At 46.7% G+C, this 15,749-nt stretch overlaps 1 protein-coding gene across 1 annotated transcript in view; it reads right to left on the reverse strand.

Moving 5' to 3' along the window:
- The window catches only part of RSPO4 (R-spondin 4), a 35,763-nt gene that overhangs the window by 4,942 nt on the left and 15,072 nt on the right, over positions 1 to 15,749 (reverse strand). Inside the window, exon 2 of the mRNA XM_025172322.2 lies at positions 981 to 1,169. Within this exon, the coding sequence (XP_025028090.2) occupies positions 981 to 1,169 (189 nt within the window). The remainder of the gene's footprint in view (positions 1 to 980; positions 1,170 to 15,749) is intronic.

A 15,749-nucleotide genomic window follows, 5' to 3' on the forward strand; every position in this document is an offset into this window, starting at 1 on the left:
CTCAAAAAAGTCAAGATGGCAGTCACAACAGTGCGACTGAGGCTCAACCCATTTTATCTGCGATGCCTGTAAGAAACAGGGGGAGCTTCAATCGCCCCATTATGGCTGCCATTTTGACTTTTTTGCCCATATTCTGCAGACCTCCCTATGTAGCACAGGGAGTTAGGGAAGGGAACTAGCAAAGCAGGGAAAGGCGATTCCCAGGCCAGAGAAAACCCTACCCACAAAATAATTTTTTTTTTATGATAGCCCAACGCTATTTTCATTCAAGTGACCTGCTTGATGACCTGGGAGCCTCTCAAGGCCAGCAGGAGGGAAGCCAAGATGGGAGGAAAAGGCTAGAATTTAAACTTATATTGCAGGGGCAGATGGTGCCCTCCTTTTCTGCAATACAGGTAGTCCTTGACTTATGACCACAACTGGGACTGGAACTTCTGTCACTAAGCAATGTGGTCATTAAATGAGTTGCGCACAATTTTACAACCGTTTTTGCCAGGATTATTAAGCGAGTCCGGCTTCCTCCATTGACTTTGCTGGTTGGAAGCCCCCCGGGAAGGTCGCCAATGGCAACCACATGGCCCCGGGATGCAGCACCCATAATAAATACATGACAGTTGCCAAGTGCTCGAATTTTGATCACGTGATTGCAGGGATGCTGCGATGGTGAGGACCAGTCGTGAGTCACTTTTTTCAGCGCCGTCGTAACTTTGAACAGTTGCTAAATGAATGGTTGTAAGTCGGAGACTACCTGTAGAGTGTCACAGCCTGTAACCGAGTCACGCCTGTGAACCTTCTGCTGAAGAAGCCGCTTCGTGCATATGGGGCACCAGGCCTGAGATTTAGTGCTGAGCCTGTCTTGAAAGTATATTTAAACTGTGACTGGCCCCATCCCTTGAAGAAGAGGGACCTCGAAAGAAAGAGCAGCTGGGGGGACCCAGAAAAGGTAGGACCTCCCCCCCGCGGGATCACCGGCCACCTACTGATGCATCGGTTGACTTCTTGGCCTCGCACCCCAAAGTAGCCCAGCGGACAGGCATGGACGCAGGCGCCGTACTGTCGGATCCCGTCCCTCCAGATGAGCAGGAAGAGCCTCTGCTGGCAGGAAATGCACCCGTTGTCCTCTGAGCACATCACACATCCGGTGCAGTTCTCAAACATGGCAGTGCTTACTGAAACAGAAGGAGGCCGAGGGTGAATGTGGGCACGGCAGGGAAGGAAAACAGGAGCGATGCAAATACACAGGCAGACCTGCTGGTGAGAAGGGGCACCGCCCGAGGTCCACCCTCCCCCAGGACTTTGGCAAGGATGGGGTCTAATCCTGAAGTTCCCTCCGCGAGAGCGGCAGGCTTGGCAGGCTTTCGGATCGAGACGCAGCCTTGCAGCAGCCCGGAGCTCAACCTTACAGCAGAGGTGGGCAACCTGTGGCTTTGAGATGCCAAGCACTTTTGGGAGGGGAGCAGTGCAAATGGCACAGGATTGCCTTCCAGCAGGGCTAGTTTTTCTGCTTTTCATAGCGCATTGTATACCCTTAGCGGGGGGGGGCGGTCTTGCTGCAGGATTTAAGACCTATCTCAAGAAATGGCAGGACCTGTTTCAGCTTGGAAGCTAAGTAGAATCTGGCCTGGTTAGGCTTTGGATGGGAGACCACCAGGTTATTTGAAGGCTGGAGGCAAGATGCTTCCTGGAGGAAGGCAATGGTGAACCCCATCCAGACTGTGCCCAGAAAAAGAAAATGGACATCCAAGAATCTCCCAGGAGTTGAGTTCAACTTACAGGACCTTAAAATCTCCCTTGCCATTTTCATGGATTGAAAAACTAAAATTGGGTAGGCACAGTTGGAGCGAAACTAAGCCACAAAGCATTGTCCTCCATGGAGAACAAGCTGCGGGAACCTCTTCCGTTAGCCGGCTATTCCTTGAAGGCATTTGAGGGGGTGGGGGAATCTGACGGGTCCCTCTGTTTTACACTTGACCTCCTTTATTTCTATGGCTTGCGGTTAGGGCCAGAGGGGTCTGGCGAATCCACAGTGATGTCACCCACCTCACGGCATAATCGAGCAAAAGATTGCTGGTGAGGAGGTGTTCCTGGAAGCATGGTGTTCAGACAAGTCAGCCATCAACAGGCACACAGAGATAAACCACATTTACACACCGTTCAAAAGAGACAATAAAAAGGGAATAAAAAGACCAGAGCACCTCCTCGCCATCAATCAACACCCAGATAAGCAGGGATTAGCACCGGACAAATGATCAAGCAGTAAACAGCAGCCTAATCTAGGAACTACCAAGGAGAAAACAACTCCCCCCCAACACTGGCCGGGCAAGCTGCTGTGTATAAACAGGGAGCAAACCCCACTCCCTTCTAGCACTGAAGACGTTACCTAGCCGGGTAACGAAACGTCTGCAAGAAGACAGCCAAGCTCAGAGAACCCCAAGGACTCTACAAAATCAAGCTCCCAATAAAAAACACCAAACTGAGACTGGGGCTGGAACCCTAGGAGGCTGCAGATCCAGGGGTCAAGTCTCCATTTTGCACCTGGTGCAAAAGACGGGACCAGGCACTCCCCACCCCACCGAATGTAGGTGGTACAAAATGGGTGTACAATTGCTTGTCTGTGGGGATAAGTGCACACAGGAGAAGATCAGTTCAGCAGCTCCGAGAGAGAGCTCACAAGCGGGCAGTTAGAGGAGAACCAATATTTACATATTTTTATTGCACTGGTCGAATTTTAACATGCTCTTAGTGGGATCCCCAGCCCTTCGCAGCTCAAATGATAATTTGGTTTAAAATAAATTAAGTGCAGGGCAACCCCTGCCCTCCCCACAATTCATTTTCTCACCGACCAGGGTTGCTTTCAACATACAACAGACTCACATAGGCGATTGAGTTAAGCTGTTTTTCTGCATTTCCACGTAAATAAATGAAAAGGCTGAGATTTCGCACCGTGCTAAGCCCCAAATTTTAAAAAAAATACACCTAAGAGGCCAAACCACAATTAACACAGAGGTGTATCTGCAGAAGGGGGGTCAAAAAAAGTCAAGATGGTGGTCACAACCATGCTGTCGAAGCCCCACGCCTGGGTGTGTGACCCCCATAAAAAAGGAATGGGGCTTCAATCGCAAGGTTGAGGCTGCCATCTTGACTTTTTTGACCCCCCTCCCTGGGGACACCCTTGCGCGTAACTCTCCAGTTATAGACTGCACCCCAAAACACGTAGTCCAAGGGCCAAAGCTTTTCTGCCCCACCAGACAATAGGAAGAGCTGTTTGGCTTGTTTGTGGAGCTCATCCCCGTCTTCCACGTCATGCCATCAAGAGGCCAATCCTGGGGTGTGTGTGTGTGTGTGTGCGTGTAAAAGAAGCCTGTATGTTTTTTGTTAACCCCAAAAGCTTCTGATCCAGCAAAGGGATCCCTGCTGCTGCATGGAGAGCCGTTCTCTGGCTAGAAAAGTTTGTACCCCTCTGTGTGCCTTTGGAAAAGTTGCATAAAAATCTGTGTCTGTTTGGGAAAGATCCATTAAAAAAATATATGTTAGTCCTGAGTTGCATATAAATAAAATGCCCATCAGCAAAACTAGGTAGGGAAAAGAAGCAGGCGTACATTCGTTGTACAGAAAAAAAAATATGTAAATGGCAGAAACTGTGCCCAAAGCTTGCATGACAGCAATTACACATTTTCCAGCCGCCTCATTTTTTATATATGCATGATTTGCCGAGAAATTAGACAGAAGAAAATAATATGCGGGTGCATGTGGAACCCATAAGGACCAGATTTCCACCCCTTTCTGGCAGTTGTCAACAGTCTGTGACCCAGAGATTAAGTGTAAGTGGCCACTGGTATCAGGAGCCAAATTAAGAGCCGGCTCCTTATTACACTTCACACAAAATTTGTGCAAAACACACAACAAATGGAAAAATATGTCCAGAGCAGTGTTTTTCAACTTTGGCAACTTTAAGATGTGTGGACTTCAACTCCCAGAAGTGGGAGTTGGCTGGGGAATTCTGGGAGTTGAAGCATGCTGGCTGGGGGATTCTGGGAGTTGAAGCCCACCCCGCTGTTAGCAGAATCCACCTCCCGGGAATTCTGTCCCAGATTTTGATGCCCCATCTTTCATTCCAGCCGAGCTGGGTACAATCTATTTTGCGGTGAGATTTCAAAGAAATAGTGCTGGAAAGTTCCCTGGAAAACTGAATTGCTAATTCTCTGCAAGAACAATTGTCTTCATTGAGCAATGGTGCGTTTTGCCTCTGACAGCCCCACATACTGGCTGCCCTGGTAGGCAGTCTGGGGGCCGAAGCTTTGGAAGCGCACAAGGGGGCTGATAAGGTGACACGGCGCCACTTTCTATTACGTTGCTCTGTTTAAGAGCAATAGCCCGTGTTCGCAATTAGCTTCCCCAGAGTGGTCTAAGCCAGATTTTAACCAGAGTGCAATCAGCGGGAATCGAGCACAATTAAAAAGGAAATGTTCCACTCCCTAACCATTAGCCCAAGACATGTTGGTGCCTGAAGCTCTCCCCACTCCCAGGGTGGTAAAAAATAAGGGTCAATTTGCAGTCCTTTAATGATGTCTCAACATCGATTGCCCCTGGCAAACCGTCCATTCCAGTTGCCTAAAATGGTACTGGGTTTGCATTAAACCACCCTTTCGTGGTCCTTGAGGTTTTCTAATAGGGTGGGCAACTCTTGGTTCTGTCTGCTTCCTCTGACTCATTTTTGCAGCCTCCGTGGCCACCCAAAATTGCACCAGCGAAATTCAGCAGGAAACTAGCCGTATCTCCTTTCTTACGAATAACTTTTCCAATCCTAGGACTTTGCAAAGCTTTGGATTCACCGTCCACCGAGCTCCTTAAAACACCTGCGTGACTTCAAGGGCGGCAGGTAGGCGGGAGGGCAACAGACGTCTCCTGGACACACACAGAACTATGGAATCGATCTCGGATTTTCTCTCTCAGCCAGCCTATTTGCTTATACTTTGCAAGATCAAGGGAGAAGAACGTTTTGGTGGCTGAAAGCCACGCTTAATGTTCTTGGTGGGCCAAGGGCCGCCTCGTGTGCGCAAACCCAATGCATCTGCAATAGACAGTATTTGTGTGGGGGGGGGACGGACCTAATATTCCTATTTTTAGGCTTACACTGCAACTTTCTTGTATTTCCTTCCCTGAAATGACCAGAAAGCCAGGGGTATCTGCAGGGAGAGGGTCAGAAAAGGTAAAGATGATGGCCACAAACCAGTGATCAAAGCCCTCTGCCTTTTTATGTGGGTCACAGTGCAATAGGCAGTTGCCATACCGCAGATTTGAGAACCTCTGTGATGGATAAATTACATTTTAATTATTAAAACTAAGTAGTATATTCATGTTCTAGTGTATCTCAAGAAATGAATAAATGAATGTGTGTCTCCATGGCTGAAATCTTGGTTTTCAGGCTTTCAAAGCTTTTAAAGCAAGCTTCGATGCATCATTGGGAACCAATATTTGCCTGTGATCTCACAATTTTTCCTATACTTTGGGGGGAGGGAATATTCTGCAAACAGCTAAAATTCCAAAACTTTCTTTAAAGGCAGCCCACGAAAAGCAGACGGCAGTGGTCCACTACCAGCCCCCAGTGGGTGGATACTCAAGGTCCAATCGATCATGTCCAGACATGGCTACAACCAGTGTCCCAACCTAAAATAGTCTTGCTCCCCTTCCCGCAGTGACCTGAGTTTCCCAGGGAATGCAAGAAAACCCCCAATATCTGCATTCACACAACCAGCAAAGTCATGGTTTGTTGAATCCTGGTTCATTAGTGAAACCACAACAGGCTAAATAATAAAACCAAGGTTTACAAAAGAGCAAGGCCTGATTGGCACAATCCGGGAAGCCATGAAGACGCACAGGACTTTATAGCGAAGAGCATTGTGGGAACCCAGACAAAGCATGCAACTGGTCTTTGAGGAGGATGGGAACCACATTTGCTGCACATCTGCTGGAGACTGCCAGGCACGGACATCTGATACAATCCACACATTGTAACATCACTGTGGCGATGTCATGAAGCGTGTGATGTGACCATGGCTTGGGTTGGACACCTCTGCCTCCAGCAATGTCTTCTGATGTTCCTTCAGAAGAACCTAAACCATCAGAATAACATTCCTTGCATGCCCACCATGGATGGATGCTTGTGGATCAAAGAACTCCAGCAGGATTACTTCATCCATCCTCAAAAGCCAGTCATCCAGTAGGATGACCAAAGATGTCCCATAACTGGTCCAACATTGGACCAGAAAGGGGGCCTTTTAAATGTGTGGGCCTTCTTCTGAACAGAGCTTTAGTCTGAGGGGTTGATTTGATCTGCAAGATTTCCTTCCTGTTTTCTCCAGGGCTTCCAGGAGGCACAGAATGGGATCTTCCTTTATTTTATCCCCCAAATCATTAAGCTTGTAGGGTAAGCTGGACTGAAACAGAATAACTAGCTCAAAGTCACCCAGAGGGCTTCTGTGCCTGATGGAGGTGGGATTCAAACCTACAGTTCCCCATCCTAGTCAAAAACCTTCAGCATTAATCACACTCGTTATATTCTCCTTAGAATGGTTTCAGGTACGTACGTTACTTTATTAAGAAATGAGATGTAGCTATTAAAAGAAATTCCTTGCACTCCAGGCTAATCCTAAGAAGAGTGAGTGGTTGTGGATTTAGGTCCTCTGGAATCCAATTCTGGAGATTTTCCTTTTGGGGTTCTGGGTGGGGTTGCACTCCCCCACTCCAAGCTGGTTCGTAATTTGGGGGCCCTCAGGACTCGTGGCTCCTGCTGAAAAGGGGATAGCAGGTGTGGCTAAAAGGGCTTTTGCACAGTTACATCCGGGGCACCAATTGTAACCATTCTTGGATTGGGAAGCCCACTCATGCCTTAGTCACCTCCAGCTTAGATTTCTACAATGTAGTTTGCATGGGGCTGCCCTTGAAGACTGCTTGGAAGCTACAACTGGTCCAAAATACAGCAAAGTAGAGACTTATGAGTGTCTCTCGCTACACTCATGTAAGCCTACTACTTTGGGAGATGCACTGGCTTCTGGTAGGCTTCCAGGTGCAGTTCAAAGTGCTGGTTATAACCTGTAAAGCCCTGCATGGTAGAGGACTGGATTATTTGCGGGACCATCCCTTCCTGGTCATCTCTGTCCATCCCATGATGTCACACGGGATGGACATGCCCCAGGTCCCTTCTCTGGAAAAATGTCACCTAATGGGACTTAGGAGATGTGCCTTTGCTGATGGCCCCAACTGTAATAGCCTTTGGTAGACCACAAAGACCTGGTTCTTCCCCTGTGCCTTGAGCCCATTCTGTGATGTATGTGTGTTTTTATCACCAGTGATATGTCTTTGATTTTATTGGGTTTTTTATTTTATATGATACAGCAGTGTCCACAGGGTGTGGTCAACAAAGTCAAGTTGATGGCCACAATGGTGTTACGGGTGGAGCTTTGATTGTTCCATCATGGTGGTCACCTTGACTTTGCTGACCACACCCTGTGGACACTGCTGTATCATATAAAATAAAAAATCCAATAAAATCAAAGATGTATCACTGGTGATAAAAACACACACACATCACAGAATGGGCTCAGGTATGTTTATTCTGTTCTGACTTCTCTCTTTTGTAAGCCTCCCAGTGTCACAACTTGTGAGAGCCACAGCTTTATAAATCTTTATAATAAAAAAAATAATAAAGTCCATGGAAGTGCACACTTTATATATTTAATAAATTACGCAAGTGCCCCCCCCCAAAACAACCACACCCCTAGTTTATATTGTCCAGGGGGTTGGCCCCAGCTTGGTTCTCTGTCCAGGGGCCTTGACTAATAGCTTAGAGCAGGGTTCCTCAACGTTGGCAACTTTAAAATGGGTGGACTTCAACTCCCAGAATTCCCCAGCCATCTTAAAGTTGCTGAGATTGAGGAACCTTGTTCAAGACCCTTCCCTATTCATATGTTCAAGGGGTTAAAGAAACAGCCCTTGCGAGTTCAGCCTAGTCCCACCTGCTCTGAACCCCTACACAAGACATCTGCGCCTTTTTTGTGGATCTCCTCAGAAGGAACCTTCTCCTGAAGGCACCTTCTCTTGACCATGAAGTCTGACAGAGCTCCTTTGGTCAAGAGCTGCTGTCTCATTCTTTCATGCCACACGCAATTAGCTGGCCACAACCCATGACTGCAATGGCCATGGGCCTTGGGGGTTTGTACAATCACATTAGACCATGATCTACAAAACACAGTTAGCCTGATGCTGAAGATAACCCATGGAGAAAGCCTTGTCCATCAAGCAGGGCTGATTCTTCTGGGTAACAGAATTGATCATGTTCTGTGGAACATTAACATCATATGCCTGCCACCATGTGTCCAGGGGGTGTCAAAAAAGTCAAGATGGAGGCTATGACCATGTGATTGAAGCCCCAGGGTTGGGCTCCGAATACATCATCGTGGCCACCACCTTGACTTTCTTGACCACTCCTCTTGGAAGTACCCCTGCCTTTAGCTACAAATTCATTCCATCAACGCTGTGCTTTCTCTTTTCCAAAACAACAGTAACAAAACGGGATAAACACTGGGTTTTTCTAGGAGCCATCTTTCCTATGTGTGCATAGGCGTGCATTTTCCCCACCCTATTTTCAACATTCCCCACAACGCACAATGTTGTAGCTCAGCAATTTTGCAGGCGGTTCCCCCAATGGATCCAGGGTTGTGGATTTTTTTCCCCCGTACACAACTTTTCCAGCTGAGAAATCGTTCCAGATGGGCCTTGATGGGCACCATAAATTTTGTGCCCACTGGTGTCTCAAGAGTTTCCAGTTCGGGCAGCCACACTGAGAAGAAACTGGTGACAGATTTCTCCTTGTAAAGAGCATTTGAAACCACGAACAAATTACATGAATGTTAATTTGATCTAGCTCAGTGTTTCTCAAACTTGGAGACTTTAAGGCATGTGGACTTCAATTCCCAGAATTCCCCAGCCAGCCATGCTGGCTGGGGAATTCTGGAACTTGAAGTCCACATGTCTTAAAGTTGCCAAGTCTGAGAAACACTGATGGCCTATCGGTCCAGATATTTTGGTATAAAGCTATAGTCATGAACAAAAGCACCCGAAACTCACCACATTACCTTGTGGTGAGTTTCCACGTAGATTTCTGCAAAACAACTCCATCAACCAGCAATGAATGCCAGTGACTATTTACAGATTGATTTTATTCCATATATAAGCTGCCTACTGGAACAATTCAAGCTATATACAGAAAATTAAAAAGCCATCCTAAAATAGGGCCATACAGCCTGGGATTTACTAAAAAGCCCGCTTAACGTTGCTAACTGCCTTCTCTTGGGGAAGAAATGGGAAGATCCTGGAATGGCAGAGGCAGCGAAGTAAGAATTTATTTTTTGCAGCAGCGTCCGCTCGCTGGGGCAGATCAAACTTGGCAAGATGGTGGGCGGAGCATCATAAAGCAAGCCCCGCCCCTTTGGCATGGGCCCCTGACATCAGCCCACATACAAAAGGAGGGGGAGTGGCATTGCAGTACCCCATCGGGCCAACTTTTTATTTCCCATGGACGCCATCTTGACTTTTCTGCCTCCTCTTGCTCCCCTTTCGTCCCAGAGAAGCAAAGGCTGAACCCCGTTCTGTTTCGGGCCTATGCACACTCTGAAAATGATTTGGAAAAAAGTGCACAGGGCACCCGGCACCACACTGATTCATTACAGATCCTGGGAAAAAGAAGAAACTGCTGCTTTAAGAATTGTCTTCGCCATAATGAATGGATTCCTAAAAACATAAGGATCTTTTTTTGGCTGGCACAGAAGCCTGAAAAATTCAAGCTGCTTAATGAATAACAGAGAGGGGTGTGCTTGTACGAGGTCCAAACACTTCCTCAGAATCATCTCCGAGGAAGCACATCCAGAACTTTCTCATTTTTCCAGAAGAGGACAAAAACTGCAAGGAAATTAGACCCCTCTGAGGGAACAAAGACCCCAAATTTTGGGGAAATCACTGTTGCACAAAACAGGATAGAGACAAGCTTTTAGACAGACACACAATGATATGGTGAAATCTCCATTTAACAGACTCCCCATAGGACTTTAGATGGGACAGACTAACAGTCTATCTGGACGTCCGCCTGGAATAACAGACAAGTCCACTGAAACCAAAAGGTGTTAGACTTACATTAATTTTGCCTTAATTTTACAACCTCCACGGTGACTAATATCATGTGCATAATAATGTCAATGCACAAATGAAGTTAATAGCTTGACGTACTTTCGCATTTAATGGACATTCAGGACTAACGGACATGCCCTTCCCCCTACTTCATCCATTCAAACAAGTTTTCAACGATACCTGTACAATTAAAAAATAGAAGCTGACACTTGGCGGAGGACTGATTTGTGGGATGGAGAAATGAGGGAAGAGAACAAAGTATAGGGCTTAAATGACTCTAAGCAAAAGAAAACATGAGAAGATGCTGGGAAAGGAAAGATGGAAGGAAAGAGATGGGACTAGAAAGGAGAGGCATGGAAAGTCAGCAAAACAGCAAAATTAAGGAAGATGAAAAATAAAACCAGCTGGTTGTTCAGAAGACAGATCCCTGCAAACCCTCAGCTGTGCAAAAGAGATCCTGATAGACAATAAACTGTGACTAAAGAAACATTAAAACATTATATAAAGAAATATATATGATTCTGTCCCTCCAGGTCCAGTCCACTCTTGCGTCCATCGCTGCCATCCTATCACATCTTGGCACTTTTTAAAATGTCCTTTTGTTTAAAGGTCCTTTCTTTTTGGCCTGGCAGGCCACATGTTGTAAAACTAGCCAGGCCAGGAGTAAAGATTTGGGGGGACACACAAGACTGTTGTCAAAACATGGCCAAGGTGCCTTTCCCATCCACGGCTGAGAAATGGGCGGCCAAAAGTCTGTTAGCACGTGAGGGCAGGAGGAAAGGACGCAGGCTTTAAACCTTGGGACCAGCGGGGTGCGGTCCAAAAACTGAAGAACGCACAGCAAAGCAAATACAGACGCTTCAGAGTACAGTTTCTAAAGTTTATGTTAATAAATACTGTAAATCAGTTGGAGCACAGAGAAGGGGGAAGTCAGGAATTAAATACTTCTCTATACTATCTTTGTAAGGTTTTTTTTTTTCCTTTTTCTTCTTTTTTTAGCATTTATAAATAATTACCTAGTGGAGATTTTGGCACTAAGCTCAATGTTTTATCCTTCTTTTTCACATCATAAAAACCACCCAGTGCACTTTGTTTGGTGTGGTTTATCTTTTATTAATGGTATATGGAGCACTAATTACATAACTTCAGTAGTTTTCTTTGCCCACTTACTGGTATAATCTTTTCTGAAACTATATCTTTGTTCTAATTTTTTTTTTTAAGTGAAGGAGGCAACCGCAATGGTGTGATCAAAGCTCTGCCTGTTTCTATGTAAGTTTGGGTAAGTTTCATGGTTGTGGCCCCCGTCTTGACTTTTTTGACTTCCCTTGCAGACACCCCTGAGTTGAAGGGAAAATCTAATCTCAGACCGAGCATGCGACCATGTCGGGAGAGTCTCTAAGACAGGGTTCCTCAACCTTGGCGACTTGAAGATGTGTGGACTTCGACTCCCAGAATTCCCCAGCCAGCATGGCTGGCTGGGGAATTCTGGGAGTTGAAGTCCACACATCTTCAAGTCGCCAAGGTTGAGGAACTCTGCTCTAAGAGAGGCAAAATGGATAATGCAGACCCAAAAATCCCAGGTACGTTCATAAACAGAAAAGAGCTTCTGCAAGGAGAAGTCAAAAAGGTCAAGATGGTGGTGGGGAATGCACCATTGAAGCCTTCCCCCTTTCTATATATGGCCAGGGCTGCCATCTTGATTTTTTTGACCCCCTTTTTGCAGATTATCCTGAACAACCGCAACTGCATCGAAGCTCACCCAAGTCAGAAAGGTACCACCACGTTGAGGATGGGAGGGCTATTCATTGAGTTTCTTCAAGGCAATAGTGAACATTTCCCAGTTTGTCCTGGGCCCTCAACAAAGTGGCCTCAAGGAGGGTTGGACTACATCTCCCATCATCCATCAGCATGATGGGAGTTATAATCCAACCCATCTAGAGGGCACCTGCTGATGACCCACAAGGGAAAAAAAAAAGAATTATTAGGACTAGGGTTAGACCAATGTTTCTCAACCTTGGGCCCTTGAAGATGTGTGGACGTCAACTCCCAGAATTCCCCAGCCAGCCATGCTGGCTGGGGAATTCTGGGAGTTGACGTCCACACATCTTCAAGGGCCCAAGGTTGAGAAACACTGGGTTAGACTGTCTTCAAGATCCCTCTCAAGCTTTCCATTCAACGATTTTGACTAGCAAGATGGAAGAAACAGGATAAGGATTAGCAGAAGATGCTTTCCTAGGATATGGGAGACTCCTGGCTCGGAAATCTTAGACTGAGGGTCACCCAGATTTTCAATTGTTCAGGGAGAGGTAAAAAAATAAATAAATCCAGGGTAGGAATATATTGGGCCAACAGATTGAAATAATAATCATTATAGTTGTAACATTCTGAGTTGCTGAGAATCTACTCTTAGGTTGGTGCGGGTTGGAGAGGGGGCTATAAACCAGAAAAAAGGAGGGTGCTGATTTGGAACATGTTGCATTTTGGGCTGAGGAAAGGACAGCCATCCATGCGGACATGCAAATTTTAGGGCTTGCAGAGTAGCAAGAAGGGTGTAATTGCAACAGGGGCTCTCTGGGTTTCAAAGGAGCCAGCACCTGATTTTTCCTAGGAAGCTAAGCATGGTTTGGCTAGGTTGGCTCTTGGATGGGAGACCACCGAGAAGCTTCACAGCTGTACATCTGGAGCGGAATTAAAACACAAAAAAAATTGGAGGAAGGTGATAACCCCCAAGGCCACACAAATGTATTCATGCAGTCCTCAAACTTGAGTTCAACTCAAGGCAAGCTTCCTTTCGGGGCTAAGAAGTCCCACTTCTGAAAACAGAAATTTCAGCTATTAAATGTCAAAATCAACGTTTTTAAAAGTGCGATTTTTCAAAACTTTACGTAAAATCAACACTTTCCATCCTGGGTGGGGCGCACTAATTAGGAGAAAATAAGGCAATCTTTATATAGGTAGTCCTCGCTTAATGACCACAATTGGGACCAGAATTTAGGTCACTAAGTGATGCAGTCATTAAGCAAATCATCACGTGACCACCCAATTTTATGACCTTTGCTGTGGCAGCAAATCGCCATGGTCATTAAGCAAATCATGTGGTTCCCCATTGATTTTGCTTGCCGGAAGCTGGCAGGGAAGGTCACAAATGGAGATGACGTGATCCTGAGGCACTGCAACTGTTGTAAGTGTGAGCTGGTTGTCAAGCACCCAGATCGCGATCACATGACTATGGCAGTGCTGCGATGGTTGCAACTTCGGGCACTGGTTGTAAGTTACTTTTTAAAGCTCTGTTGTAACTTTGAATGGTCACTAAATGAACAGTCGTTAAGCAAGGACTACCTGTATTGGCAAAGCAGGAGATAATTCAGAGGTCAAGTGCTCTGCTACATGGCTGACTTTAGCTGATGCTCAAAAACAAAGCAGGGACCAGGCTAATTTGTCCATGGATAGGACACCACCAGGAAATCCCTGGGTGGTAGGGTAGAACAGGAAGACAAAATAAAATAAAATAAAATCCTGGAAAAATGGAATGGCAAGCCATTTCCACACTATTGTCAAATGTGCCCCCCCCCCCGAAAATTCCGGCTACCTAAAAGTTACCAGGAGTTGAGCTTGGCTCAAGACTTTAAGTACCCGATCAATCAAAGCTAAACTGGAATAAATTTCACTCTGCTTTTGGTCTGAGGTCATCTTGCCCCTGAGCAAACAAATGCTGGAACGGGTGTGAGTGTGTGTGTGTCAAATAAGCCAAGATGGCCACTGTGATGGTGCGACTGAAGCTCTACCTGACTTTTCTGACCACCCCCTGCAGTCACCCCATGACACTCCCAGCTCAGCTCCGTGCACGATTTGTAGCTTGGGGAAGATGGAGGTTTGACTTTGTCTGGATGGAGTTGCAGTTGCACATTTAAAGTGGGGGGGGGTCTAAGTGTGGCAGTTGCATTTCCCACTCCTAGGACCAGCAGTGAACTTGGGACCGACAGGTGCTGGGGGGGGCTTTGTGGCAATGAGGGTGACCTTTGCCAGCTCCCCCTTTTTCAGGCAGCCCCTAAAAACCAAAAGGGGAAATTGCGCTCCTCTCGGCTTCCCGACACTCTGTGCTGGAATCCCAGATGTTGATCTAGGCATTTCTGGCTGGGGATCCCTCTTTTACCCCACTCGCCTTGGAGAACAAAGTCGTTTTTCCGCATGTGGAAGAGGATTCCCGCTAAGCACTCCCTTGGAGGGGATCGGATTCTGTTTGGAGACGGGTCAAACGCGTTGCACATGAGATAGCAATCAGTAGCATTCCTATATCTCTCTCCTCTTTCTCTTTTAGTTATGTCTACCAAAAAGCCCTTGGATTCTCCCCGTGATTTTTTAAAGGAAGGCGGCGTCCCCTTGCTTTGTAGCAAACCCCATCTCTCGCCACAGAAACAGGCATGTGGGATGAGGTATTAGCATTTCGCTGGCTTTGCGTTGGGTGTATAAGCTCATTCCTGCCTCCCCGGATTTAGACCCCCCTTTCCAGAGTGTGGGGCTTCTGAAGAGGCAGTGACAACCTGCCTGACATTTGCACCGCTCCTGACCGGTTTTCGAGGTTTAGGAGATCCCTGGCCTTAAGCGCCCCTTTCCGGAGAATCTGCCCTCTCGTTCGGTTCGGCTGGGGAATCGGTCTTCTCATTTCTGGCCAACATCTGAATCGCATTTGCAAAGGAGGAGAAAGGGGGGGAGGTAGATTTGTTGTGTGTTGTATGAAAGAGGCTGTGACTGTTTTCAATAAAGAGAGAGGTCAGCTGAATTCTGTCTTTACTCAAAAGGAAGATGATGCTGAAAAGAAAGCGTGTGTGTGTCTACACCAGTGTTTCTCAACCTTGGCAACTCTAAGATGTGTGGACTTCAACTCCCAGAATTCCCCAGCCAGCCATGGGGGACTCCTGGCGACTACCTGAAGGAGTCCCTGAAGTTTTCTTGGCAAGATTTTCAAAAGTGGTTTGCCCTGGCCCCCTTCATCTTAGGGCTGAGAAAGGGGGACCATCCCAAAGTTACCCAGCTGGCCTCGTGACTAAGGCGGGACTCGAACTCATGGTCTCCCAGCTTCTAGTTTGATGCCTCAAACCACTACACCAAACTGGCTCTCTTACTAAACTTAGTTGCTTATTTGCCAAATTAATTGATCCCTTTTTCCATAGACTGGTCAGTCTGTCACAAATCACTATACCCCTGCTTCGTTCCATAAGAAACAGTAAAGAAGGAAAAACAGAATGCAGATGGGGGAAGGAGAAGGGGAGCTGCACTGGGAAGGAAGGAAACAGAGGGAAATAAAACTGGATGGAAGGGAGGGGGAAAGTAATTCAACAGGGAAAGAAGGAAAAGAGAAAGAGGGCCTGTTTAGGAACTTTTTTTTTTGATGCCATCAAGTCAGTGTTGACTCCTGGCGACTGCCTGAACAATTCCTTGCAGTTTTCTCAGCAAGATTTTGGAAGTGGTTTGCCATTGCCTCCTTCCTAGGGCTGAGAGACAGGGACTGGCGCAAGGTCACCCAGCTGGCTCAGCGCCCAGACGGGACTAGAACTCACCGTCTCCCA

This window comes from Python bivittatus, unplaced genomic scaffold (assembly GCF_059951505.1).
Source record: "Python bivittatus isolate LINGU-HERP-01145 unplaced genomic scaffold, Pbiv_v1 ctg000700_np1212, whole genome shotgun sequence".
NCBI classification, from domain to species: domain Eukaryota; kingdom Metazoa; phylum Chordata; class Lepidosauria; order Squamata; family Pythonidae; genus Python; species Python bivittatus.